Source organism: Tachyglossus aculeatus, chromosome 6 (assembly GCF_015852505.1).
Source record: "Tachyglossus aculeatus isolate mTacAcu1 chromosome 6, mTacAcu1.pri, whole genome shotgun sequence".
In the NCBI taxonomy this organism is placed as follows: Eukaryota; Metazoa; Chordata; class Mammalia; order Monotremata; family Tachyglossidae; genus Tachyglossus; species Tachyglossus aculeatus.
This window is the reverse complement of record NC_052071.1, coordinates 43,134,248-43,161,346: the sequence shown is the minus strand read 5'-3', so window position 1 is coordinate 43,161,346 and position 27,099 is coordinate 43,134,248. Positions and strand designations below refer to the sequence as shown.

Here is a 27,099-nt window from a genome sequence, read left to right as displayed (position 1 = left end):
TGTTTACTGTTATATTGTCCTCTCCCAAATGCTTAGTGCAGTGCTCTGCACGCAGTAGCACTCAGTAAATATGATTGAGTGAATAAAGAATTGGGTAGCATTCATGCCGACAAATGAAGTGCTTTTATTTGGCACACCAAGATAAAATGAGGTAGGTGGGTGACGTATTAACGAGCCTCATTTGGCAGATGAGGAAGTAGGCTAGTAAAGTCTGATTTGCCCAAGGTCGTAGAGATAGACAGTGACAACTCTGCGGCTTGAACCCAGGAAACCTGATTTCCCGCTCCTCCTTGCCTCCCTTCCCTCCTGTCCTCTCCTTCCCAACACTCTGATAACTGTTCTAGGCCTCATCTAATTCATTTTTCATTTAAAATGACTATTCTCCCGGGTCCTCTAAGTACTTAGCTCTGCAACGTTTGGGTCCTGGATATTCACGGTGCCCTGTACTTATCTTTAAACGATTTATATTAATGTCTGTCTCCCCCTCTAGAAACCAGACTCATGTGGGCAGGGAGTCTGTCCACCAACTCTGTTGTACCACACTTTCCCAAGCGCTTAGTACAGAGCTCTGCCCACAGTAAACGCTCAATAAATGCCACTGACTGACTCTCTATTCCCTCCCCACCTTCTACTAAGGAGACTTGATTAGTGATGTGACCTCACGAATGGTTTTCATTCAGAATAGTGCAACCTGATTTAATTCTTTGGTAAAGGATCACCTAATGAGAAGATAATTTGGTAACTCCCCTTGACGTGATTCTTGTGGTATAGAAACACAACCCTTGGTATTGGGCACTGCAATAATAGAAATAAAAGGACATACTGGAAGGAATCCAAAGGAGGAACAGTATAAATGACTCTCTCCAGATGGTTGGAGCTATTGATTTATGAGGAAAGAATAAATAAATTATGCATGATGTGAGTGGGGCAGACTGGGTTGAAAAGAACATGAACAAGAGGAACTAACAGGAGAGGAAAAAAGAAAAGATGGAGAGGAGAGGAGACGCGGGAAGGGATTTTAGTAAATAAAACTGTAAAAAAAAGAATTTAGAATCGGATATTTTTCAAGTAATTTTGCAAAGAAAGTGGAAAATGGGTCATAATTCCTGGTGTGTGTGTTGTGTATGTGTGTGTGCCACCTGCAGCTCATGGCTTTTCTGTATAAAATGCGTATTTAAAACCATACATTCTATAGGATTTTTGTAACACAATTCAGACGTTTGGAGCTCGTCTACCTTGGCCTACTTGGCTTTTTCTTACCGGTGTTATTCTTTTGGAAAGATAGGGACCAGTCCTTTTGGTTCCTGGATGTTTCTGCCAGGTTTGGTCTAGTAAAGGGGTCATGACAGGGAAAACCAAAACAACATCACGCTTATGAGAGAAACACATTTGTATTCCACACAGAGTTTTCCCCCGGCAGTGCAGGCCCGAAAACCACACAATAGGTTTTGTGTAGTTAAAGCTTCAGATACAGCCTTCTCTGTTCTCAGACTGTTTAATGAAATATTTCCCACCTGACGTGTGGGCTAAGGCCTCGCCATTTACCCTGCTGACTCTTTAATAATAACTGTATTTATTTAATAACTTTAAATAAATAAATAATATTGATTTAATAATAGCCTGTTAAACGCTTACTATGTGCCAGTAAGGCCTGGCGTGGATATAAGCAAATCAGGTTGGACACAGTCCCTGCCGTTCACTCACTCATTCATGAAATTCATTCCTTCAGTTGTATTTATTGAGCGCTTACTGTGTGCTGAGCACTGGACTAAGCGCTTGGAAAGTACAATTCGGCAACAGATAGAGACGATCCCTACCCAACAACGGGCTCACAGTCTAGAAGGGGGAGACGGATGACAAAACAAGTACAGAGGCATCAGTAGCATCAAAATAGATAAATAGAATTAAGATATATACACATCATTAATAAAAGAAATAGAATAATCATCATCATCATCAATCGTATTTATTGAGCGCTTACTATGTGCAGAGCACTGTACTAAATATATATAAATATACACAAGTGCTGTGGGGTGGAGAAGAACAGAGGGTGGGAGTCGGGGCGATGGGGAGGGGAGGAGGAGCAGAGGAAAAGGGCTGAGTGTGGGAAGGCCTCCTGGAGGAGGTGAGCTCTCAGTAAGGCTTTGAAGGGAGGAAGAGAGCTAGTTTCATCATCAATCATATTTATTGAGCACTTACTGTGTGCAGAGCACACAGAGTTTGGCGGATGTGAGGAGGGAGGGCCAACGTGGGGCTCACCGACAGTTCTCAATCCCCATTTTGCAGATGAGGTAACTGAGGCCCGGAGAAGTGGAGTGAATTGCCCAAGGCCACACGGCAGACAAGTGGCGGAGCCAGGAATAGGACTCACGCCCTTTTGACTCCCAGCCCGTGCTGTATTCACTAATAATAATAATAATAATAATAATAATAATAATAATGACATTTATTATTACAGGGTTACACTACACCCTGTTTTATTCAGCGAGACTTCCATGATCCCATTCCAAGTGGGATAATAATAATAATTATTATTATGGTATTCCTTAAGCGCTTACTATGTGCAAGGCACTGTACCGAGCGCTGCGTTGGAAGGCTTCCCCCCCGTGGGGTGAGACTTTTCTTCACCCTCTTCGTGGGCAGTGTGACGCGGTTGTTTCATTTCACTTCCACTGAAAGCTCACGGCTTTTCTGTATAAAATACGTATTTAAAACCATGCATTCTATAGGATTTTTGTAACACAATTCAGACATTTGCAGCTCATCCACCTTGGCCTACTTGGCTTTTTCTTACCGGTGTTATTCTTTTGGAAAGATAGGGACCCGTCCTTTTGGTTCCTGGATGTTTCTGCCAGGTTTGGTCTAGTAAAGGGGTCATGACAGGGAAAACCAAAACAACATCACGCTTATGAGAGAAACACATAAGATGAGTAACTTTGCGTTATAATAATAATGGCATTTATTAAGCGCTTACTATGTGCAGAGCACTGTTCTAAACGCTGGGGAGGTTACAAGGTGAGATGAGAGGGAATGAAATAGAGAATAGAAATAGAGAATGAAATTGGAGAAGCGGCGTGGTTTAGAAAGAGCCTGGGTTTGAGAGTCATGGGTGCCCTGGATGTTGCGTCCCGCGATATTAAGGAAAATGTCCTCAGAGAGGGTGGAGGAGATGTGCTTGGGGTCAGGGGCCGGGGGGTGCCCTGGAAAAACTACCAGTGTGGGAAGGCAAGCACCTGGAGGGCCACCATTAATCAATCAATCAATCAATCGTATTTATTGAGCACTTACTGTGTGCAGAGCACTGGACTAAGCGCTTGGGAAGTCCAAGCTGGCAACATATAGAGACGGTCCCTACCCAACAGTGGGCTCACAGTCTAGAAGGGGGAGACGGACAACAAAACCGAACATACTAACAAAATAAAATAAGTAGAATAGATAGGTACAAGTAAAATAAATAAATAGAGTAATAAATATGTACAAACGTATATACGTATATACAGGTGCTGTGGGGAAGGGAAGGAGGTGAGATGCGGGGGATGGAGAGGGGGACGAGGGAAGAGAGATATTCACCCCCCCAAGGTCACGAGACTGCGAGCCCCTTGTGGGACAGGGACTGTGTCCAACCCCATCTGCTTGTACGCATCCCAGCCTGGCACGTAGTAGGCGCTTAACAAATACCCCAATTGTTGTTGTTATTACTTTTGTCTCTGTCTTCAACCTCTTTGGGTGGCAGTGGCTGCAACGGTGCTAACCTTCTAGTGCTAGTTCTTCTCACTGGGCCTCCATCTCCGCCACATGTCTGCTGTGTGACCTTGAGCAAGTCACTTAACTTCTCTGAGCCTCAGTTCCCTCATCTGTAAAATGGGGGTTAAGACTGTGAGCCCCCCGTGGGACAACCTGATCACCTTGTATCCCCCCAGTGCTTAGAACAGTGCTTTGCACATAGTAAGCGCTTAACAAATGCCATCATTATTATTATTATTATTACTATCTGGCCTGTCTTGCCACCGACCCCTCACCCACAGCCTGCCTCTGGCCTGGAACGCTCTCCCTCCTCAAATCCACCAGACAATGACTTTCCAACCCCCTCAGAGCCTTATTGAAGACACACCTCCTCCAAGAGGTCTTCCCAACAAAGCCCCACTTTTCCTCATAATAATAATAATAATAATAATAATAATGATGGCATTTATTAAACACTTACTATGTGCAAAACACTGTTCTAAGCGCCGGGGAGGTGACAAGGTGATCAGGTTGCCCCTCGTGGGGCTCACAGTCTTAATCCCCATTTTACAGATGAGGTAACTGAGGCCCAGAGAAGTGAAGTGACTTGCCCAAAGTCACACAGCTAACAATTGGCAGAGCTGGGATTCGAACCCATGATCTCTGACTCCAAAGCCCGGGCTCTTTCCTACTGAGCCACGTTGTTTCTCATCTCCCACTCCCTTCTATGTTACCCTGAGACTTGCTCCCTCTACTCTTTCCCCCCTCCCCACCCCACAGCACTTATGTCCATATCTGTCATTTTATTTAATTGTATTGATGTCTGTCTTCCCCCTCTAGGCTATAAGATCATTTTGGGCGGGGAATTCATTCGTTCATTCATTCAATCGTATTTATTGAGCGCTTACTGTGTGCAGAGTACTGTACTAAGCACTATGGAAGTACAAATTGGCAACATTTAGAGACGGTCCCTACCCAACAGCGGGCTCACAGTCTAGAAGGGGGAGACAGAGAACAAAACCAAACATATTAACAAAACAGAATAAATATGTACAAATAAAATAGAGTAATAAATCCATACAAACATATATACATATATACAGGTGCTGTGGGGAGGGGAAGGAGGTAAGGCGGGGGAGATGGGGCGGGGAGGAAGGGGAATGTCACTGTTTATTGTTCATCATCATCATCATCAATCGTATTTATTGAGCGCTTACTATGTGCAGAGCACTGTACTAAGCACTTGGGAAGTACAAATTGGGAACATATAGAGACAGTCCCTACCCAACAGCGGGCTCACAGTCTACACAGTGTAGTGTACTTTTCCAAGCACTCAGTATGGTTCTCTGCACGCAGTAAGCGCTCAATGAATGTGATCGAATGAGTGGATAAATGAATGACTGCAGCAATGGCAGGATGAGTGTGGTGAAGAGTGAGAAAGTTTCCACTCTTATCCTCCGCCTCCCATACTCGCATACCCATACCAGGGACTGTGTCCAGACCGATTATCCTGGCTCTTTCCCATCACCATCAGCGATGGGGGGGATGATCCACAGCCTGTAAGAGCGCTTATCCGAACACGTAGCGCGTATGTAAGTATCAATGGGAAATGCACTGACAGGGTCATCTCATGACCACTTGCGTAATGAATGATTTTCATAAGGACAGGCCAAGAAGTGTCTTCTCAAACAGCGGTGGTAAAAGGCCCGGATTTTAGATCGCGATTCAAAAGCGTCTTCCTTTCCCTCATTTCTTTCTATCTGTTAGCGGTTAAACCCCTTCATTTAATCAGTGACCATTGGGGCCCCCAGATAAATATCTAACCGCGCGTTGGTAAGTGATTAACATGAAGTTTTCAAGGTAGACTTTTCTTCTACCATTTCAAGGGTTTGTTTAATTGTGTCTTGTGACTGTACAAGAAACGTCAGCATGTCAGGGAATTAATTAAATGACTTTTGGACCTTGGTTTTAGAGCACTCAATTTCAGAGGCTTAAATGTTGAAGTTTCAGGATTGTTCATTTTCCCCGTCACCCTACTGCAGTTTTCCGTGCTCCGGAGTTTTTTTTTTTCTGGTTTAAGCTTCCAGGATTCAAATTGGGGTGTAAACTTTCTTAGGCACAAACCATCTTTCTGTTGAGGTCTTAAACTGTTTTATGGCCAACGGTAAGCTGGTTAAGCCTTGAAATACCCTCTTTATGGTGGCACGGGCTTCTCCAGGATTTTCCAGTCACTGATATACAGTCAATGGTGTATTTGCTAAACCTTTCTCCTCCTCCTCCTCCTCCTCCTCCTTTGGCAAGGTGTGCATTTACAAACCAGAAACTTAATTCTAAACCTTCAGGTTTGAGCAAGGTGTGCACTTACAAACCAGAAACTTAATTCTAAACCTTCAGGTTTGAAACACGGTTACTATTAATCAAGTTATGGCCGCCTAGGAAGGTTGTGCTGGCTGAACACATTATCAAACGCCATGCACCTGCCTAAACTTGTTTTGATTCCTCCTAAATTGTGGATCATATCGATCATAGGTGGATCAATTGTGGATCATATGTGCTCATATGTGGAGCACATTCTGTAGCTCTAAAAGCAATAATATAACAGTATTGGTGCCCAACACTGCACTAAATGCTAGGGTAGATAAATCAAATCCCGGCTCCGCCACTTGTCAGCTGTGTGACTTTGGGCCAGTCACTTCACTTCTCTGGGCCTCAGTGACCTCAACTGTAAAATGGGGATTAAGACTGTGAGCCCCCTGTAGGACAACCTGATCACCTTGTAACCTCCCCAGCGCTTCGAACAGTGCTTTGCACATAGTAAGCGCTTAATAAATGTCATTATTATTATTATTATTAGATACAAGATAATCAGGTCGCAGATGGGGCTCACAGAATAAGTAGGAGGGACAAGTATCGAATCCCCATTTTGCAGGTTTAGAAACTCAGGCACGGAGCAGTTAAGCACATACCCAAGGTCACACAGCGGGGAGGTGATGGAGCTGAGATTAGAACCCAGGTCCTCGGACTCCAGGCCAGTAAACCATGTTGTTTCCCTGGGAATGCATATGCAAGAATCCATATGCAAGGTGGCTTTTCTGGCTTCTCAGGCTCTGCGTAACCTTGAAACTACACAATCCTAGAGCAGCTAAACTCGGCCTTTGGTAGTTTCTAGAAGCAATATGTCCAATTCTCCCAGGGGTACTGTATTTTTAATCTAGGTAATTGTTGATGTGATTGTTTGTCTGTAGACTGTAAGCTCATTGTGGGCAGGGAACATGACTACCAACTCAGTTACATTGTACATTGGGAAGCAGCGTGGTTCAGTGGAAAGAGCACGGGTTTTGGAGTCAGTGGTCATGGGTTCAAATCCTGGCTCTGCCACTTAATAATAATAATAATAATGATAATAATAATAATAATAATAATAATGGCATTTATTAAGAGCTTACTATGTGCAAAGCACTGTTCTAAGCGCTGGGGAGGTTACAAGGTGATAAGGTTGTCCCACGGGGGGCTAACAGTCTTAATCCCCATTTTACAGATGAAGTAACTGAGGCCCAGAGAAGTGAAGTGACTTACCCAAAGTCACACAGCTGACAATGGGCGGAGCCGGGATTTGAACCCCTGACCTCTGACTCCAAAGCCCGCGCTCTTTCCACTGAGCCATGCTGCTTCTCCATAATGCCATAAATGATGGCATTTATTAAGCGCTTACTATGTGCAAAGCACTGTTCTAAGCGCTGGGGAGGTTACAAGGTGATCTGGTTGTCCCACGGGGGGCTCCCGGTCTTAATCCCCATTTTACAGATGAGGGAACTGAGGCCCAGAGAAGTTAAGTGACTTGCCCACAGTCACACAGCTGACAATGGGTGGAGCTGGGATTTGAACCCATGACCTCTGACTCCAAAGCCCGGGCTCTTTCCATTGAGCCACGCTGCTTCTGTCGGCTGTGTGACTTTGGGCAAGTCACTTAACTGCTCTGTGCCTCAGTGACCTCATCTGTAAAATGGGGATTAAGACTATGAGCCCCCTGTGGGACAACCCGCTTACCTTGTATCCTCCCCAGCGCTTAGAACGGTGCTTTGCACACAGTAAGCGCTTAACAAATGCCATCATTATTATTATTATTGTCAGGTTGGATGCAGACCATGCCCCACATGGGATTCACGGTCTTAATCCCCATTCGACCGATGAGGTAACCGAGGCCCAGAGAGGTGAAGTGACTTGCCCAAGATCAGACAGCAAACAAGTGGCAGAGCTGGAATTAGAACCCAGGTCCTCTGACCCCCAGATCCCTTTCCAATAGGCCCCGCTGCTTCCCCGGTTGATTTTCACGAGCCCGCGCGGTGTTTTTTTGAAAACCCCCGAGTGCAATTTTGTGATATTTCGCGAAAGCCTTTAACCGCATTTATCCATTTAGATTCCTTGAGCTCCCAAGGTGTCTGCCCAGTGAGACTGGAATCTGGAGATGGTTTTGGGGTGCAGATTCCCCGTTGGCTCCGCACCACCACCGCCCAGGTTTCCAAGCCCTTGAAGGAGACTGCATCTTTAAGGCCCCTCGTTGAAATCCCGTCTTTTCCCAAGCTCTGGTCCAAGGTTCGGGTCATGTGACTGGGCCAGTGACATCAGCGAGGGGAGTGGGCGATGCCTCCCGACTAGGAATGCAGCCGGGGGCTCCCTCACACCAGGGAAAAGAGGATGGGGGGGCTCTGGCATCCAGATGTACGCCTTTGGACCACCCCAGTGTAGGCTGCGGAGGGTCCTGGGGCGGAGCGGTGCAGATGATTGCAGCAAGGAAAGGTAAGTGCATCACTTTCAGCGCAGAGTGGATTGTGCTGCCGTGGGGGGCTGGGGAGGGGGCTCAATCTGCCGTCCCCCTCTTTCTAGAGCCCCAAGAAGGCTGACCGTCAGGGAGGAGAGAGATCAGGGAGCGTGGAACGGGCCAGGGAGCGTCCTTCTCGGTGCGAGTGAGCCCACTGTTGGGTAGGGACTGTCTCTATATGTTGCCAGTTTGTACTTCCCAAGCGCTTAGTACAGTGCTCTGCACATAGTAAGCGCTCAGTAAATACGATTGATGATGTTTGATGATGATTTCTCCCCCCATCCCAATGCCTGCTTCCCTCCCTCTCTCCTCGCCTTCCTGGCTTGGCTCATCGAGAGCCTGGGCATGTGTCTCTATATGTTGCCAACTTGTACTTCCCAAGCGCTGAGTACAGTGCTCTGCACACAGTAAGCGCTCAATAAATATGATTGATTAATTGATTATTCTGTTTATTTATTTTACTTGTACATATCTATTCTATTTATTTTATTTTGTTTGGTTTTGTTCTCTGTCTCCCCCTTTTAGACTGTGAGCCCAATGTTGGGTAGGGACTGTCTCTATATGTTGCCGACTTGGACTTCCCAAGCGCTTAGTACTGTGCTCTGCGCACAGTACGCGCTCAATAGATATGATTGATTGATTATTTTATTTATTTATTTTACTTGTACATGTCTATTTTATTTATTTTATTTTGTTAGTCTGGTTTTGTTCTCTGTCTCCCCCTTTTAGACTGTGAGCCCACTGTTGGGTAGGGACCATCTCTATATGTTGCCAACTTGTACTTCCCAAGCGCTGAGTACAGTGCTCTGCACACAGTAAGCGCTCAATAAATATGATTGATTGATTATTCTATTTATTTTACTTGTACATGTCTATTCTATTTATTTTATTTTGTTAGTCTGTTTGGTTTTGTTCTCTGTCTCCCCCTTTTAGACTGTGAGCCCACTGTTGGGTAGGGACCGTCTCTATATGTTGCCAACTTGGACTTCCCAAGCGCTTAGTACAGTGCTGTGCACACAGTAAGCGCTCAATAAATATGATTGATTGATTATTCTATTTATTTTACTTGTACATATCTCTTCTATTTATTTTATTTTGTTAGTCTGTTTGGTTTTGTTCTCTGTCTCCCCCTTTTAGACTGTGAGCCCACTGTTGGGTCTCTATATGTTGCCAACATGGACTTCCCAAGCGCTTAGTCCAGTGCTCAGCACACAGTAAGCGCTCAATAAATATGATTGATGGATGGATGGAAGCATCCTGCCTCCGATCGCCGATGGAGCAGCTGCAGACCCGCGAGAGCAAGGGCATGTTCTTCCCCCAGACAGTTTCTTGGGGGGCAACAGGGTGGGAGGGATGGGAGGTGACCTGGAAATGTCAACAAAGGCGATTTGTTTCAGAATCCTCTCCACCCCCGTTCTGCCTTCTGGTCTTTTTACTCCGCACGCCCACCCTGTCTTTGGCACGGTCACCACGGGTGACCTTTCCAAAGGCCGGCCCACGCAGTGGCCGGCAGGGGGGAGAGCCCTGTGGTAATAATAATAATAATAATAATAGTATTTGTTAAGCACTTACTATGTGCCAAGCACTGTTCTAAGTGCTGGGGTAGATACAAGGTAATCAGGTCATCCCACATAGGGCTCACAGCCTTAATCCCCATTTTGCAGACGAGGTGACTGAGGCCCAGAGAAGTTAAGTGGCTTGCCTAAAGTCACACAGCAGACAAGTGGCAGAGCCGGGATTAGAACCCACATCCTCAACTGTCTGTGCACCTTCCTTCTCCCCGTTGCGGCCAACCTCCCTCAAAAAACCTCCCCCCTCAAAAAAAAAAAAACCAACAAAACAGCCTGGGCTAATTCTTTATCCCCCCCACCTCCCTGCCACCTTTTGGGGGAAGACTTTGAAAATATCAAAAGGGTTGTTCATTTGACCAACCTGCAAAGCTGAATTTTTTTTTTTTGCACCCAATCGTGGTTAAAAATGCTGAATTGATTGGAATTTCTCGTGGTGACACCCCTTCCCCCTTATTCAACATGGGAGGGATGATCTCAAGGTGAGTCGTGGGGTAGGAGAGAAGCCAAGTCGTCCAATTTGCCATCTGGGCAGAAAATCCCCCTTTGCCAGCAGCTGCCTCAGTGGATCTCCCCCTTTTAGACTGTGAGCCCACTGTTGGGTAGGGACTGTCTCTATATGTTGCCAATTTGTACTTCCCAAGTGCTTAGTACAGTGCTCTGCACATAGTAAGCGCTCAATAAATACGATTGATGATGATGATGATGGATCAAGCCTTCTTTGGGTCAGTAAGCTGGGAAAATCGCGGGAGGTGTGCATCATCATCATCAATCGTATTTATTGAGCGCTTACTGTGTGCAGAGCACTGTACTAAGAGCTTGGGAAGTACAAATTGGCAACATATAGAGACAGTCCCTACTCAACAGTGGGCTCACAGTCTAAAAGGGGGAGACAGAGAACAAAACCAAGCATACTAATAAAATAAATAGAATAGATATGTACAAGTAAAATAAATAAATAGAGTAATAAATATGTACAAACCTATATACATATATACAGGTGCTGTGGGGAAGGGAAGGAGTTAAGATGGGGGGGATGGAGAGGGGAAGTGGGAACTTGAGAGACTCTCCTATCACGGCTCCGCGTTTTGATGATCACCGCAGGACTATCACTGTCAAACCCCAGTTTCAAATCAAATAGGCTTTCCTCTTCTTTTCTTCTTCGTGGAACATTTGGCCCAAAGTGACTTGCGGGAAAATGGCCCAATTTAATGGGAGGGGTCATGAAAAAGCACCCGATATTGTCAGAAACGCCTGCTCGTCAGGAAATCACTCCCTATCGACTCATCCGCTAAAGGACTGATTTCCCATCTCCAAGGGCTGGTGACGACACAGCTCATGTGTGAGCCCACTGTTGGGTAGGGACCGTCTCTATATGTTGCCAATTTGTACTTCCCAAGCGCTTAGTACAGTGCTCTGCACATAGTAAGCGCTCAATAAATACGATTGATGATGATGATGTTCGCATCATTTCCAGCCGGGGTCCCGCAGACACGATAAGATAGAACAGCATATTGGGTTTACAGTTCCCGGCAATAGATGCATTATTAATGTGTTATCTGTGTTGGTTTCTGTGCATCCCTCTAGACTGTAAACTCGGGTTTTTGTGGCAGAGCTTGGGGGTGGGGGGGGGGGGTGTTTATTATTATTATTATTATTATTAAGCACTTACTATGTGCCAGGCCCAGTAATAAGGGCTGGGGTAGATACAAGCTAATCACGGAGTCCTACATGGGGCTCACAGTCTTAATCCCCATTTTACAGATGAGGTAAGGAAGGCCCAGAGAAGTGAAGTGACTTCCCCAAGATCACACAGCAGACAACTGGCAGAATCGGGATTTGAACCCAGAATGTCTTGGGCGGGGGAAAATATCTCCCAACTGTGTTGCACTGTACTATCCCAAGTGCGTAGTACAGTGTTTTGCACGCAGTAAGCCTGCCATAAATGCGACGGATTGATCGGTTATCGTGTGCTGCATTTCCTTCTAGGCTGATATCCCTCCCAACCCCCTGTGAAGCTAAGCGCTTAGTACAGCACTCTGAACACAGTAAGCACTCAGTAAATAGCGCTGATTGATTTAAAGCCAGAGCAGACGGGTAATTTGAAGTAGGTTGCGATTTGCCCAGTGTTAGCCAGTGGGTAACTCGGTTCTGGTTGAGTAGAATTGCCCAGTGCTGTTCTGGTTTTACTGGTAGACTTTATAATCTTGGAGAAGCATGTTTTGAAGTGAGCCCTATAGGCAATAGAGCAATTTGCTCATTTTGAGGAGCTACTTTTGGGGGGAACTTTTTGTTTTTGGTACTGATAGGAAAGGAGGAGATCAGAAATCACCTCCTTTCCAGTTGGGGAAAGCATTACTGAGGGAGCGGGCTGAACGTTTGCGTTCACGTTAACAAGCAGGGATTTGGGGAAAAATTCTCCCAATAGTAGTTTAGGATATAGGAAAAAGTATTTGTGGAAAAGGGGAGAACGGTTTGGATTCCAGCTGGGCTTATTCTAGGAATTTATGCTCAACTTTTGACTTTTTCCCTTAGCGTCGATCATCAGTGATGATTCTCGGCAATTTTTTTTTTTTGGTTCTCTCTTTGCATTTCTTTGTGTTCCCTTTACCCTGTACCTATCATCGTACTTACTGTAAGCTTTTAATCATTACTGAACTGCAAGTCTAATTCTAAATCAGGTGCCTGGAATTTAACTCCCTGTAATCATCTGACCGGCGGGAAGGGAGGAAAAATGGTACATGAAAAAATTCTCAAAACCTAGCAAACAGTGTTCAGAATCCTTTCAAGTCGACTGCATTGTACTTTCCCAAGCCTGGATCACAGTGTTCTGCACCGAGTAAGCTCTCAATACCATTTCTAGACTGTAAGCCCACTGTTGGGTAGGGACCGTCCCTATATGTTGCCAAGTTGTACTTCCCAAGCGCTTAGTACAGTGCTCTGCACACAGTAAGCGCTTAATAAATACGATTGAATGAATGAATTGATTCATTGATTACGTGTCTTGTGAAAGGATTAAGGGTTTCCATCAGTGGTATTTATTGAGTGCTTACTGTGGGTAGAGAATAATAATAATAATAATAATTTTGGTATTTAAGTGCTTACTATGTGCAAAGCACTGTTCTAAGCACTGGGGAGGATACAAGGTGATCAGGTTGTCCCATGTGGGGCTCACAATCTTAATCCCCATTTTACAGATGAGATAACTGAGGCCCAGAGAAGTGAAGTGACTTGCCCAAAGTCACGTAAGCTGACAAGCGGCAACGTGGCTCAGTGGAAAAAGCACGGGCTTTGGAGTCAGAGGTCATGGGTTCAAAAACCCGGCTCCTCCACTTGTCAGCTATGTGACTTTGGGCAAGTCACTTAGCTTCTCTGTGCCTCAGTTACCTCATCTGTAAAATGGGGATTAAGACTGTGAGCCCCCCGTGGGACAACCTGATCACCTTGTAACCTCCCCAGCGCTTAGAACAGTGCTTTGCACATAGTAAGCGCTTAATAAATGCCATCATTATTATTATTAAGCGGCGGAGCCGGGATCTGAACCCATGACCTCTGACTCCCAAGCCCAGGCTCTTTCCACTGAGCCATGCTGCTTCTCTCAGTTCGCTAGTCAACAAGGAAGAGCAGCATGACCTAAAGGGAAGAGCATGGACCTTGGGAGACAGGTCACGAGTTCAAATCCCGCCATGCCAGTGGCCTGCTGTGTGACCTTGGGCGAGTCACTTCACTGGTCCTCAGTTTCCTCACCTGTAAAATGGGGATTTTAAAACTGTTCTCCTTCCTTCTGTGACTGTAAGGCAGGGATTGTGTCCGACCTCATTTACTTTCATTCATTCATTCATTCAGTCGTATTTATTGAGCGCTTACTGTGTGCACAGCACTGTACTAAGCTCCTGGGAAGTACAAGTCAGCAACATATAGAGACGGTCCCTACCTACCCCAGCATTTAGAACAGTGTTTCACACCTTCTAAGCACTTACGTACTACAGTAGTAACAAACAATATGGAGTTTATTGGGCTACATTAATTTAACTAAATCTAGAGAAAAATTTTTGTTCAATGCACAGCAAGAGGCCATGCCTACACACTGAAACAATTTAAGACATTCCTTATGTACTAAGCCCCTAGAAGAGTACAATATAACAGAATTGGTAGCTACAGAGTGACAGCATTTGGTTTGGGGGCATAATCCTTTAAAAGGGCCGAGTATTAACTTGGCTTTTATTGTTCTTTAAGGAACCTCTGCAAAAGAAAATGCATCTAGGCTCCATCTTCAATGGAAGCAGTATTCATTCATTCTTCAGTCGTATTTATTGAGCACTTACTGTGTGCAGAGCCCTGTACTAAGTGCTTGGAAAGTACAATTCAGCAACAGATAGAGACAATCCCTCCCCAACAACGGGCTCGCAGTCTAGAAGCATGGCCTAGTTGGATAGAGCATGGGCCTCGGAGTCAGAAGGACCTGGGTTCTAATCCTGACCCCCTCACCTGTCTGCTGTGTGACCCTGGGCAAGTCACTTCACTTCTCTGTGCCTCAGTTACCTCATCTGTAAAAAGGGGGGTAAAACTGTGAGCCCCATGCAGGACAGGGACTGTGTTCAACCGGACAAACTTGTAGCCTCCTCAGTGCTTAGGACAGTGCCCGGCATGTAGTAAGAGCTTAACAAATACCACAATTGTAATTATTATTTGTCAAGAGGCTGTTTGGGGGGTTGGCCAACCGTAGAAGCAAATGCTGGTGTCGAAAAAAAAAATACAGTTTGGTCTCCCTTTCACTTAGGTATTAAACAAGTAGCCCTAAAAGTTATTGGATTTCCTTGGAAAATATTTAATATTGTGATATCACCTGAACATCTTCAAAGCCACATGAAGTAATGTTCGAAGAAGGAGGGTCAGCCCTGTTATGCATTCACCACCGCTTTCTCATTGTCATCCAAACTAAGGAATGCTGAATCGGTCGGAATGCAGGATTTCCCAGAAGATTACAGAATCCCTCGCTTCCAAATCCTTGCCCCTTGGCAGCACGATGCTCCTTTTGTTTTTTTTTTTAATGGCATTGGTTAAGTGCTTACTATGTGCCAGGCACTGGACTAAGCACTGGAGTAGATACAGCATGGCTCAGTGGAAAGAGCCCGGGCTTTGGAGTCAGAGGTCAGGGGTTCAAACCCCGGCTCCGCCAATTGTCAGCTGTGTGACTCTGGGCAAGTCACTTCACTTCTCTGGGCCTCAGTTCCCTCATCTGTAAAACGGGGATTGACTGTGAGCCCCCCGTGGGACAACCTGATCATCTTGTAACCTCCCCAGCGCTTAGAACAGTGCTTTGCACATAGTAAGCGCTTAATAAATGCCATTATTATTATTATATGAGCTAATCAGTTTGGATACAGTCCCTGTCCCACGTGGGGCTCCCAGTTTTCATCCCCGTTTTACAGATGAGGGAACTGAGGCCCAGAGAAGTAAAGTGATTTGCCCAAGGTGATCTGGCAGACAAGTGGCGGAGGTGGAATTAGAGCTCGGGTCCTAGTCGGCTTGCTACCGATGCGCTCAAGGAGCTCAATAAATACCGCTGTTGGGAGCGCGGACTGGCCGGCTTTTCTTCTGCTCTCCATTTCTCATCTGGTGACGACCGGTGTGTCTCTGTGGCCCCCAAATCTCTCACCACTTCCAGTGGACCGTCCTTCTCGTGTGTTGCACAAGCTGCAGTACTCTCCCCTCTCTGCGGATCCATCTCCGCCGCCCACTTTGTCCCACAGCAGCACTTTGGCTTACTACTGATAGAGACCACAAGCGATCCGGGAATAAAGTCACTGACCTCCCTTCTTCCTCCTTCCTTTATCCTGAGATCTGTTCATTAGCTGTCTTTTGTCATCTCCAGCGCTGCTGCAGTTCGAATTAGAGGTGAGTGTACAGTCTTCTCCCGAACAGACCCAGAAAATCTCCGTCATGACTTTATTCTTGTACTTCCCAAGCGCTTAGTACAGTGCTCTGCACACGGTAAGTGCTCAATAAATTGATTGATTATTCCAGTCAGTCGTATTATATTGAGTGCTTACTGTGAGCAGAACACTGTACTCAGTGCTTGTCTTGTCTTATGCCGTCGAGTTGTTTCCCTCCCACCGTGGCGACACCGCAGACGCATCTCTCCCAGAATGCCCCACCTCCATCCGCAGTCATTCTGGTAGTGGATCCAGAGTTTTCTTGGTAAAAATACGGAAACGGTTTACCGTGGCCTCCTACCGCGCGGGAAGTTTGGGTCTCCGTCCTCGACTCTCTCCCACGCCACTGCTGCCCAGCATGGGTGAGTTTAGACTTGCAGCAGGTGGCCTTTCACTCGCTAGCCATGGGCGAGCTAGAAATGGAGTGGGTACCTCTGCTTGACTCTCCCTCCGGTAGCCAAGACTGGTAGAGTACTGGAAATTTTCCAGATGTGACCCTGAGAGTGACTCAGTCCTTGGGAGAATGCAATACCACAGTTGGTAGGCATGTTCCCTGCCCACAAGGAGTTTGCGGTCTAGAGGGGGAGACGGACATTCGTATAAATCACGTATATGAACGTGAGTGTTGTGGGGTGAATAAAGGGTACAAATCCAAGCTCAAGAGTGATGCAGAAGGGGCTGGGAATAGGGGAAATGAGGGCTTAGTCGGAAAAGACTTCTTGGAGGAGATGGGATTTTTAATAAGACGGTGGGGAGAGCGATCATCTGGGGATATCAAGGGGGAGGGAGTCCCGCCCCAGAGGCGGGCACGTGGGCGAGGGGTCGGCAGCGAGATAAATGAGATCGAAGTACAGCAACGAGGCTGCTGTTAGAGGAGCGAAGTGAACATGCCGGACTGTAACAGGAAACCCGGGAGATAAGGTAGGAGGGGACAAAGTGATTGAGTGCCTTAAAGCCGATGGTAAGGAGTTTCTGTTGGATGCGGCGGTGGATGGGCAACCCCTGAAGGTTCTTGAGGAGTGGGAAATCAGGGACTGAGCGTTTTTGTAAAAAAAAAAAAAAATTGATCTGGGCTGCAGTGGGAAGTATGGACTGGAGTGGGGAGAGGCGGGAGGCCGGGAGGTCAGCGAGGAGGCTGATACAGTAATCAGGATGGGATAGGATAAGTAAGTAAGCGCTCAGTAAATCCTAACAAATGATTGATTGACTGGAGTGGGGAGAGACAATCAATCAGTCAATCAATTGTGTTTATTGAGTGCTTACTGTGTGCAGAGCACTTGGGAAGTACAAGTTGGCAACATATAGAGACAGTCCCTACCCAACAGTGGGCTCACAGTCTGAGACAACAAGCTGGCTGATGCAGAAGCAAACAGGAGAGGAGAGTGATAATCATAGTAATGTTTAATAATTAGTATTTAAGCCCTAACTACATGTTAAGCACTGTTCTAAGCACTGGGGTAGATACAAGTTAATCAGGTCATACACAGTCCCTGTGCCACACGGGGCTCACAGTTTAAATATAAGTATATTATGCTAGTATATTATGTATAGATATTATTATATTGACAGATTATTGAAGCATTATTTTCCAAGGATGAGTGTTTGGATCAACGTAGCAGCATTTTGGATGGAGAGGAAAGGGCGGATTTTAGCAATGTTGTGAAGGTGGAACCGACAGGGCTTGGCGTCCGATTGACTAGGTGGGTTGAGTGAGAGAGAGAGTCAGTGATAACGCCAAGGTTACAGGCTTCTGAGACAGGGACGGAGAGTGATGGTTCTGTCTTCAGTGATGGAAAAGTCAGGGGGAGGACAGGGTTTGGTGGGAAGATGAGTTCTGTTTTAGACTTGCAGAGATTTCCAGAAAACAGGAGGAAATGCATTACTGCAAAGAAGGAGAAAGAGCATGGCTGGAAAGGTAGATCTGGGAGATGATAGTCGAAGCTATGGGAGTGGATGAGTTCTCCAAGGGAGTGGGTGTAGATGGAGAACAGAAGGGGACCCAGAACTAATCAATCAATCAATCAATCGTATTTATTGAGCTCTTACTGTGTGCAGAGCACTGTACTAAGCGCTTGGGAAGTACAAGTTGGCAACATATAGAGACGGTCCCTACCCATCAGTGGGCTCACAGTCTAAAAGGGGGAGACAGAACAAAAGTTAGGGAGTGGCGGGGCAGAGGAGAGGCTTGCATAAGGGACTGAGAATGAGCGGCCAGAGAGATAGGAGGAGAACCAGGAGAGGACGGCATCAGCGAAGCCGAGGTTAAATAATGCTTCCAGGAAAAGGGGGTGGTCCACAGCCTCGAAGGCAGCCGAGAGGTCGGGGAGAATTAGGACGGAGTAGAGGCCGTTGGATTAAGCAAGACGGAGATAACTGGTGACCTTTGAGAAGGCAGTTTCCGTGGAGTGAAGGGTGTGGAAGCCAGATTGGAGGGGAGAGAATTGGAAGAGAGGAAGTGGAGTCAGCCGGCGCAGACAACTCGCTCAGGAAATTTGGAGAGGAATGGTAGGAGGGAGTTGGTGATAATTAGAGGGAGCCGTGGGGTCAAGGCCAGCTGGGTGGCGGGGTTATGCCAAGGGAGACATGAGCATGTTTGACAAATAATAATAATAATGGTATTTGTTAAGTGCTTACTGGGTGCCAGGCACTGTACTGAGCCCTGGGGTAGATACAAGCAAATCGGGTTGGACACATCATCATCATCATCAATCGTATTTATTGAGCGCTTACTATGTGCAGAGCACTGTACTAAGCGCTTGGGAAGTACAAATTGGCAACATATAGAGACAGTCCCTACCCAACAGTGGGCTCACAGTCTAAAAGGGGGAGACAGAGAACAAAACCAAACATACTAACAAAATAAAATAAATAGAATAGATATGTACAAGTAAAATAAATAAATAAATAGAGTAATAAATATGTACAACCATATATACATATATACAGGTGCTGTGGGGAAGGGAAGGAGGTAAGATGGGGGGATGGAGAGGGGGACGAGGGGGAGAGGAAGGAAGGGGCTCAGTCTGGGAGGAAGGGGCTCAGTCTGGGGACACAGTACCTGTCCCACATGGGGCTCCATCCCCATTTTATGGATGAGGGAACTGAGGCCCAGAGGAAGTGAAGTGACTCGCCCAAGGTCACACAGCGGACAAGTGGCGGAGCCAGGATTAGAATTCATGATTTTATGATTCCCAGACCCTTGCTCTATCCGTGATGCCATGCTGCTAAGCAGTGGGGAAGAAGCTGTTGGGGAGCGAACAGTTGAAGGTGGTGGTAAGGGAGGGGACAAGTGCTGCTCTATTTATTTATTTATTTATCTTATACATATCTATTCTATTTATTTTATTTTGTCAGTATGTTTGTTCTCTGTCTCCCCCTTCTAGACTGTGAGCCCGCTGTTGGGTAGGGACTGTCTCTATGTGTTGCCGACTTGTACTTCCCAAGTGCTTAGTACAGTGCTCTGCACACAGTAAGCGCTCAATAAATACAATTGATTGATTGATTGATATGGAGGCATTGGGTCGGAGGCCCAGGTGCTGCGGGTAGATTTTGAGAGAAGGCAGGAGAAGGTGCTGAGAAAGATGGACAGGACCAGGGGAGGTTTGAGGGCGATCACACCTGATGATTTCAGTTTTCTCAATAAAATTCTCGGCCCGGTCATCAGGGCCAACGGATGGGGGAGAGGGAAGGGGATCTGAGGAGGGTGTTAATGGACCTTGGAGTCGATAAGGATGGTGAAATAATGTTGCCAGGAGGAAGAAAGGGCACAGTTAAAGCAGCTGGTGATGAAATTGTGATGGACGAGGTATTTGGGTTTCTGGCAGCAGTACTCTGCGGCTCATGCCCAGGAACAAAGGAACCATATCATGGAGGTGGTTGGCAGTTTCTGCAGATCAAGTGAATCCACTGTGGAAAAATTGAGTTGCTTCCGAGAGTGTCACACTGACAATTTGAGATGCATGAGATTGGGCTAATTGATCTTTTCTAATAGGAGCACCTTGGTTTCAAAAATCAGGAGTAGAAAGTAACAGGCGAATTTGAACCTCCATGTGTCTTTACTCTTTTCTCCACGCAAAATCTGGAATACCACTACCCAGGACCTTCCCTAGGAAATTCCCCCTCTAGACTGTAAGCTCACTGTGGGCAGGGAACATGACTCCCAAGTCTGTTACATCATACTCTCCCAAATTCTTCTGGAGGCCTTCCAAGGCTGAGCCTCCTCCTCATCCCCCCTGTCTTACCTTCTTCCCCTCCCCACAGCACCTGTATATATGTTTGTACATATTTATTACTCTATTTATTTATGTTATTTGTACATATTTATTCTATTTATTGTATTTTGTTAATATGTTTTGTTCCCTGTCTCCCCCTTCTAGACTGTGAACCCACTGTTGGGTAGGGACCGTCTCTATATGTTGCCAACTTGTACTTCCCAAGCGCTTAGTACAGTGCTCTGCACACAGTAAGCGCTCAATAAATACGATTGAATGAATGAATGAAAGTGCTCTGCACACAGTACCTGCTCAGTAAACATGATTGATGGTCAGTTGATTAACCTGGGAACCCTGAGGTAAATCAGACTGTGGGAGAGTGCTTTAGTGGCTTAGTGGAAAGAGCACTAGCGTGAGAGTCAGAGGTCGTGGGTTCGAATCCCGAATCTGCCATCTGTCAGCTGTGTGACCTTGGGCAAGTCACTTAAGTTCTCTGTTCCTCAGTTACCTCATCTGTAAAATGAGGATTAAGACTGTGAGCCCCACGTGGGTCAACCTGATTATCTTGTATCTAACCCGGTGCTCAGAACAATGCTTGGCACGTAGTAAGTGCTTAACAAATGCCATCATTATTATTATTATTATTTGTAAAATTCTAATTTCAGTACACGTCATTTCAGCCTGCAGGTTAAAGACTGTTAGTGTCCACGTAGTTCTCTTAAGAAAGTAGTTCTTGGGTTTTACAATGACCTTGGTGTAATTACCATGAACTCTTACAGAGACTGTTTCAGTGCCTTGTACTTTTCTTGTCTTTTCTTGACTTTTTCCATTTGTCTTCCTCCCTATTAGTACTAGTCATGGTGTTAGAATAATAATTAATCATCATCATCATGACAGCTAAGTGCTTATTGTGTACCAAGTACCGTACTAAGCTCTGAGGAAGATAAAGATATTCAGGTCGGACGCAGTCCCTGGAGGGACTAGAATTTAATCCCCATTTTCCAGATGAGGAAACTGAGGCCCAGAGAAGTGAAGTGACTTGCCCAAGACCGTACAGCAGACAAGTGGCAGAGCAGGGTTTAGGACCCAGGTCTTCTGAGTCCTAGGCCTGGGCTTTTTCCACAAGGCTATGTTGCTTCTAGGAAACGGCAAGTGTGCTCCTTTGCATTATTAGAACTAGTAGTTTTGACCTAAATCAATCAATCAATCAATCAATCGTATTTATTGAGCGCTTACTGTGTGCAGAGCACTGTACTAAGTGCTTGGGAAGTACAAGTTGGCAACATATAGAGACAGTCCCTACCCAGCAGTGGGCTCACAGTCTAAAAGGGGGAGACAGAACAAAACCAAACATACTAACAAAATAAAATAAATAGAATAGATATGTACAAGTAAAATAAATAAATAGAGTAATAAATCTGTACAAACATATATCCATATATACAGGTGCTGTGGGGAAGGGAAGGAGGTAAGATGGGGGGATGGAGAGGGGGACGAGGGGGAGAGGAAGGAAGGGGCTCAGTCTGGGAACCAATAAAATGGAATGGAAACAAATGGAAACAAAAAGTTCCTACTCTCCTCCCCATACAAATTCTGTACCATGACTTCTATCTGATCTGATTATGTTGTATCTATCCCAGTCCTCAGCATGATAATTCACTCAATCGTATTTATTGAGCGCTTACTGTGTGCAGAGCACTGTACTAAGCGCTTATAACAGTAATAATAATGATGGCATTTATTAAGCGCTTGCTATGTGCAAAGTACTGTTCTAAGCGCTGGGGAGGTTACAGGGTGATCAGGTTGTCCCACGGGGGGCTCACAGTCTTAATCCCCATTTTCCAGATGAGGCAACTGAGGCCCAGAGAAGTGAAGTGACTTGCCCAAAGTCACACAGCTGGCAGTTGGCAGAGCTGGGATTTGAACCCATGACCTCTGACTCCAAAGCCCTTGCTCTTTCCACTGAGCCACGCTAGCGCGATAGTTGGCCCACAAGTACCACAATGATATTATGACTATTCCTTCTTTTTACCTCAGCTTGGCAATGCTGGTATTGAGCTTTAGTACGGAAAGGTCCCTCAGCTCGACTTCCCAGGGGTCTGTTTCTTCAGACAATATGATGATGATGATGATGATGTAGAAGAAGCCCCAAACCGCCTATGAGATGAGCCCTAGCTGATTTTACTCTAGGGGTGACCCTGCTTTGATAAAAATGATCGTGGTATTTGGTAAGACCCCTCTCAGCATCGCGCCTGGAGAGTTTCCAGGACTCCACCGGTCTCGGCTGCAGGAGGGAGAGTCAAGCAGAGGCCTCCCCATTCCGTTCCTGGCTTGGCCAGTGGCTAGCGAGTGGAAGGCCACCTGCTCCATGTCAAAATTCCTCCGAGTCTTGGGAGTCAAGGGCGGAGACTCAAGTTGACTGCGCGGAAGGAAGCCATGGTAAACCGCTTCCAGATTTTTACCTTTTAGACTGTGAGCCCACTCTTTTAGACTGTGAGCCCACTGTTGGGTAGGGACTGTCTCTATGTGATGCCAATTTGTACTTCCCAAGCGCTTAGTACAGTGCTCTGCACATAGTAAGCGCTCAATAAATACGATTGATTGATTGATTGATTACCAAGAAAACTCTCTGGATCCACTAGCAGTCAACGTGAGTCTCCGCCCTTGACTCCCATTCCATTCCCGGCTTGGCCAGTGGCTAGCGAGTGGAAGACCACCTGCTACAAGTCAAAATTCCTCCGAGTCTTGGCAGTCAAGCAGACGGAGGTGGGACATTCTGGGGGAGATGGGTCCATTGCAACGCTATGCATCGGACACGACTCGACAGCATCCGGCAATTTGTTACTACCTGTTAAGTATTGGGGTTGATACGAGATCATCAGTTTCCACACGGGGTTCACCGGGTAAGTAGGAGAGAGAGCAGGTATTGAATCAAGATCATCAGTTTCCATATGGGGTTCACAGGGTAAGTAGGAGAGAGAGCAGGTATTGAATCAAGATCATCAGTTTCCACATATGGGGTTCACAGGGTAAGTCGGAGAGAGGACAGGTATTGAATCTCTGTTTTGCAGATGAGGGAATGGAGGCACAGAGAAGTTAAGTGACTTGCCCAGGGTGTCACAGCAGACAAGTGTTGGAACCACAAGCATCTTTTCGACTGTGAGCCCACTGTTGGGTAGGGACTGTCTCTATATGTTGCCAACTTGTACTTCCCAAGCGCTTAGTACAGTGCTCTGCACACAGTAAGCGCTCAATAAATACGATTGATTGATTGATTGATTGATCTCTTTGATGGGAAGGGGAGCAGCCTGGCCTAGTGGCAAGAGCGCGGGCCTGGGAATCAAGGAGACTGGGTTCTAATCAATCAATCAATCAATCGTATTTATTGAGCGCTCACTGTGTGCAGAGCACTGTACTAAGCGCTTGGGAAGTACAAGTTGGCAACATATAGAGACAGTCCCTACCCAACAGTGGGCTCACAGTCTAGAAATGACATTTATTAAGCGCTTACTATGTGCAGAGCACTGTTCTAAGCGCTGGGGAGGCTACAAGGTGATCAAGTTGCCCCACGTGGGGCCCACAGTCTTAATCCCCATTTTACAGATGAGGTAACTGAGGCTCAGGGAAGTTAAGTGACTTGCCCAAGGTCACACAGCAGACGTGGTGGAGCTGGGATTCGAACCTATGACCTCAGACTCCAAAGCCTGTGCTCTTTCCACTGAGCCACGCTACCTTCTAATACCGCTCTGCCACATGCAGACTTGGTGTCATATGCTCCCAAGTTTTTAGTACAGTGCCCTGACAACAGTGAGTGCTCAGTAAATGATCGACTGACATTGATTGGAATTAGTGACGCGTTCCCTGCCCGTAATGAGCTTGCAGTCTAGAGGAGATGAAGTGCGTTGACCGCTGTCGAGGGAAGGAGTGCTAATAATGATAATAATGGTGGTATCAAGTGCTTAGTACAGTGCTCTGCACATAGTAAGTGCTCAATACGATTGATGATGGTATTTGTTAAGCGCTTACTATGTGCCAAGCACTGTTCTAAGTGCTGCAGTGGATACAAGCAAATTGGGTTGGATACAGTCCCTATCCTACGTGGGGCTCACAGTCTCGATCCCCATTTTCCAGATGAGGTAACTGAGGCCTAGAGAAGTGAAGTGACTTGCCCAAGGTCACACAGCAGACATGTGGCAGAGCCGGGATTAGAACCTGCGGCCTCTGAATCCCAGGCCTGGGCTCTTTCCACTAGGCGATAGGGCCCATCTCTGTTGATTGAAGGCGTTGGAGTAAAAAGAGAAGCAGCGTGGTTCAATGGAAAGAGCACAGAATTGGGAGTCAGAGGTCATGGGTTCAAATCCCAGCTCTGCCAATTGTCAGCTGTGTGACTTTGGGCAATTCACTTCACTTCTCTGGGCCTCAGTTCCCTCATCTGTAAAATGGGGATGAAGACTGTGAGCCCCACGTGGGACAACCTGATGACCCTGTATCCCCCCAGCCATTATAACAGTGCTTGGCACAGAGTAAGTGCTGAACAAATGCCATCATCATTATTATTATTATTATTATTATCTGCCAAATGAAATAGCATCAGCCCTTTCGGGGTTCTGAAAGAGCGGTTGGCGGAGAGCGAGGGGAGCGAGCGTTGACGGGTGGTTTCTCTTCCCCAGAGTTCACAACGTACAATGGAGGAGGGATAAATGGCACGAGTAAGATGATGATGGATTTTTTCGAGGAGCCTATCCCCGGCGTGGGAACCTACGAAGATTTCAATACCATCGACTGGGTGAGGGAGAAATCCAGAGACCGAGACCGGCACAGAGAGGTAAGGGAACGGAGGCAGCCACGCGCCCACAGATGGGAGCCGGGGAGAAAATAGGATTATTTCTCACTCTGTCTTCCCCTTGCTTGAGGAGTCTATTCTTCCGACCTAAACTGGGTCTCCAGGCCTTTCTAGCTTCCAGAAGCTTCAAACTTTGCTGTGGGCAGGAAATATTGTCCATTTATTGTTGTAGCGTACTCTCCCGAGCGCCTAGTCCAGTGCTTTGCACACAGTAACCGCTCACTAAATACGATTGATTGAATGAATGATGAATGAATGAAGCAGTCGATGCTTTTATCACCGCCGATCTACTGCTTTGAGGTAATAATAATAATAATAACGATGGCATTTGTTAAGCGCTTACTATGTGCGAAGCACTATTCTAAGCACTGGGGGGGATACAAGGTGATCAGGTTGTCCCACGTGGGGCTCACAGTCTTCATCCCCATTTTACAGATGAGGTAATTGAGGCACGGAGCAGTTAAGTGGCTTGCCCAAGGTCACACAGCAGTCAAGTGGCAAAGCCGGGATTAGAACCCACAATACGGTGTAGTGGGTAGAGCCCGGGCCTGGGAGTGAGAAGGTCATGGGTTCTAATCCCGGCTCCGCCACTTGTCTGCTGTGTGACCTTGGAGCACGTCGCTTCACTTCTCTGGGCCTCGGTTCCCTCATCTGGAAAATGGGGACTGAGACTGGGAGCCCCACATGGGACAGGGACCGTATCCAACCCGATTTACTTGTATCCGCTCCAGCGCTTATTACAGTGCCTGGCACATAGAAAACAATTTTAACAAATACCATCGTTATTATTATTATCATTATTATCATCAGTGCTTTTTAAAAACGCATTTTGCACGAGTTGGAGATCATTTCTGTTCGGTCTGATTCCATCCCTCACGACGTTCTCCTAGACACAGTAGGAAGGAAGGGCCTTGACCAGACTAGGTTACCGATGAAATTAATTATTGTCGTATTTGTTAAGCATTTACTACGTGCCCAATTCTGGATTAAGTGCTGGGTAGATACAGATAATCAGGTCGGACACGGTCCCCGTTGGCCACAGGCCTCACTCTCTAGGAGGGAGATCACGTATTGAGTCCCCATTTGACAGATGAGGAAACCGAGGCCCAGAAAAGTGAAGTGACTTATCCAAGGTCACACAGTGAGATTAGAACCCAGGTCCCCTGACACCTAAACCCAGGCTCTTTCCACTAGACCCCACTGCTGGATAGGGACTGTCTCTATATGTTGCCAACTTGTACATCCCAAGCGCTTAGTACAGTGCTCTGCACACAGTAAGCGCTCAATAAATACGATTGATTGATTGATTCGGGTGCCCAGCTGGTTGGGGAGTACAGGAGTATCCTAGGCTATATTCACCCTCCATGGTGAATATAATCCGGGGATTAGTTAGTGACTGACGCCTCGACAATACGAGACGCCAGAATGGGACAAGTTATGGGCTTTCCCCACCAGCTGGGATTGGGGGATTAAAAGGTTTCGCATCAATTTAAAAATCAATATGAATTTATAAAAATGAATAAAGAAGACCCCCAAGGGAGCGCGTGTGAAAAGGTGTTGCGAAGGAGTTGGCCTGCTCCAAGGAATTTTGTGAGGACAAAAGGACGACTGTTCTTCAATGTAAGCGGAATAAATTCTTCACCAGAGTTGAAAGCCACCACCCCCGTTAACAGAACAAGCTCCTGCAGCTTCCTGCCGAGATTTGTCATCATATTACAAGTTATTTAGTTAGTGTTGGAATGTTAGGGTTTTGAATTTGTTTCATTAAGATGAAACAGTCATCAATCGTATTTATTGAGCGCTTACTGTGTCGTGACCTAGCGGAAAGAGCATAGGCTTGGGAGGAAGAGGACCTTGATTCTCATCTTGACTCTGTTCACTTGCCTGCTGTGTGAACTTGGGGAAGTCGCTTAACTTTTCTGGGCCTGTTTGCTCATTGATAAAATTGGGGATTCAGTGCCCGTTTTCCCTGCATTTTAGACTGAGCCCCTTGTGGAAC

General features: G+C 46.3%; 1 protein-coding gene across 4 annotated transcripts in view; it reads left to right on the top strand.

Moving 5' to 3' along the window:
• CLCN5 (chloride voltage-gated channel 5) overlaps window positions 1-27,099 on the top strand; it is a 139,987-nt gene that overhangs the window by 71,915 nt on the left and 40,973 nt on the right. For 3 of the 4 annotated variants that reach the window (XM_038748022.1, XM_038748024.1, XM_038748026.1), the window contains one exon: window positions 24,928-25,082. In XM_038748022.1, coding sequence (XP_038603950.1) covers window positions 24,928-25,082 — 155 coding nt within the window. Of the gene's footprint in view, window positions 1-8,402; window positions 8,521-24,927; window positions 25,083-27,099 lie in introns of those variants that run through there. The other variant, XM_038748025.1, reaches the window with a different exon arrangement.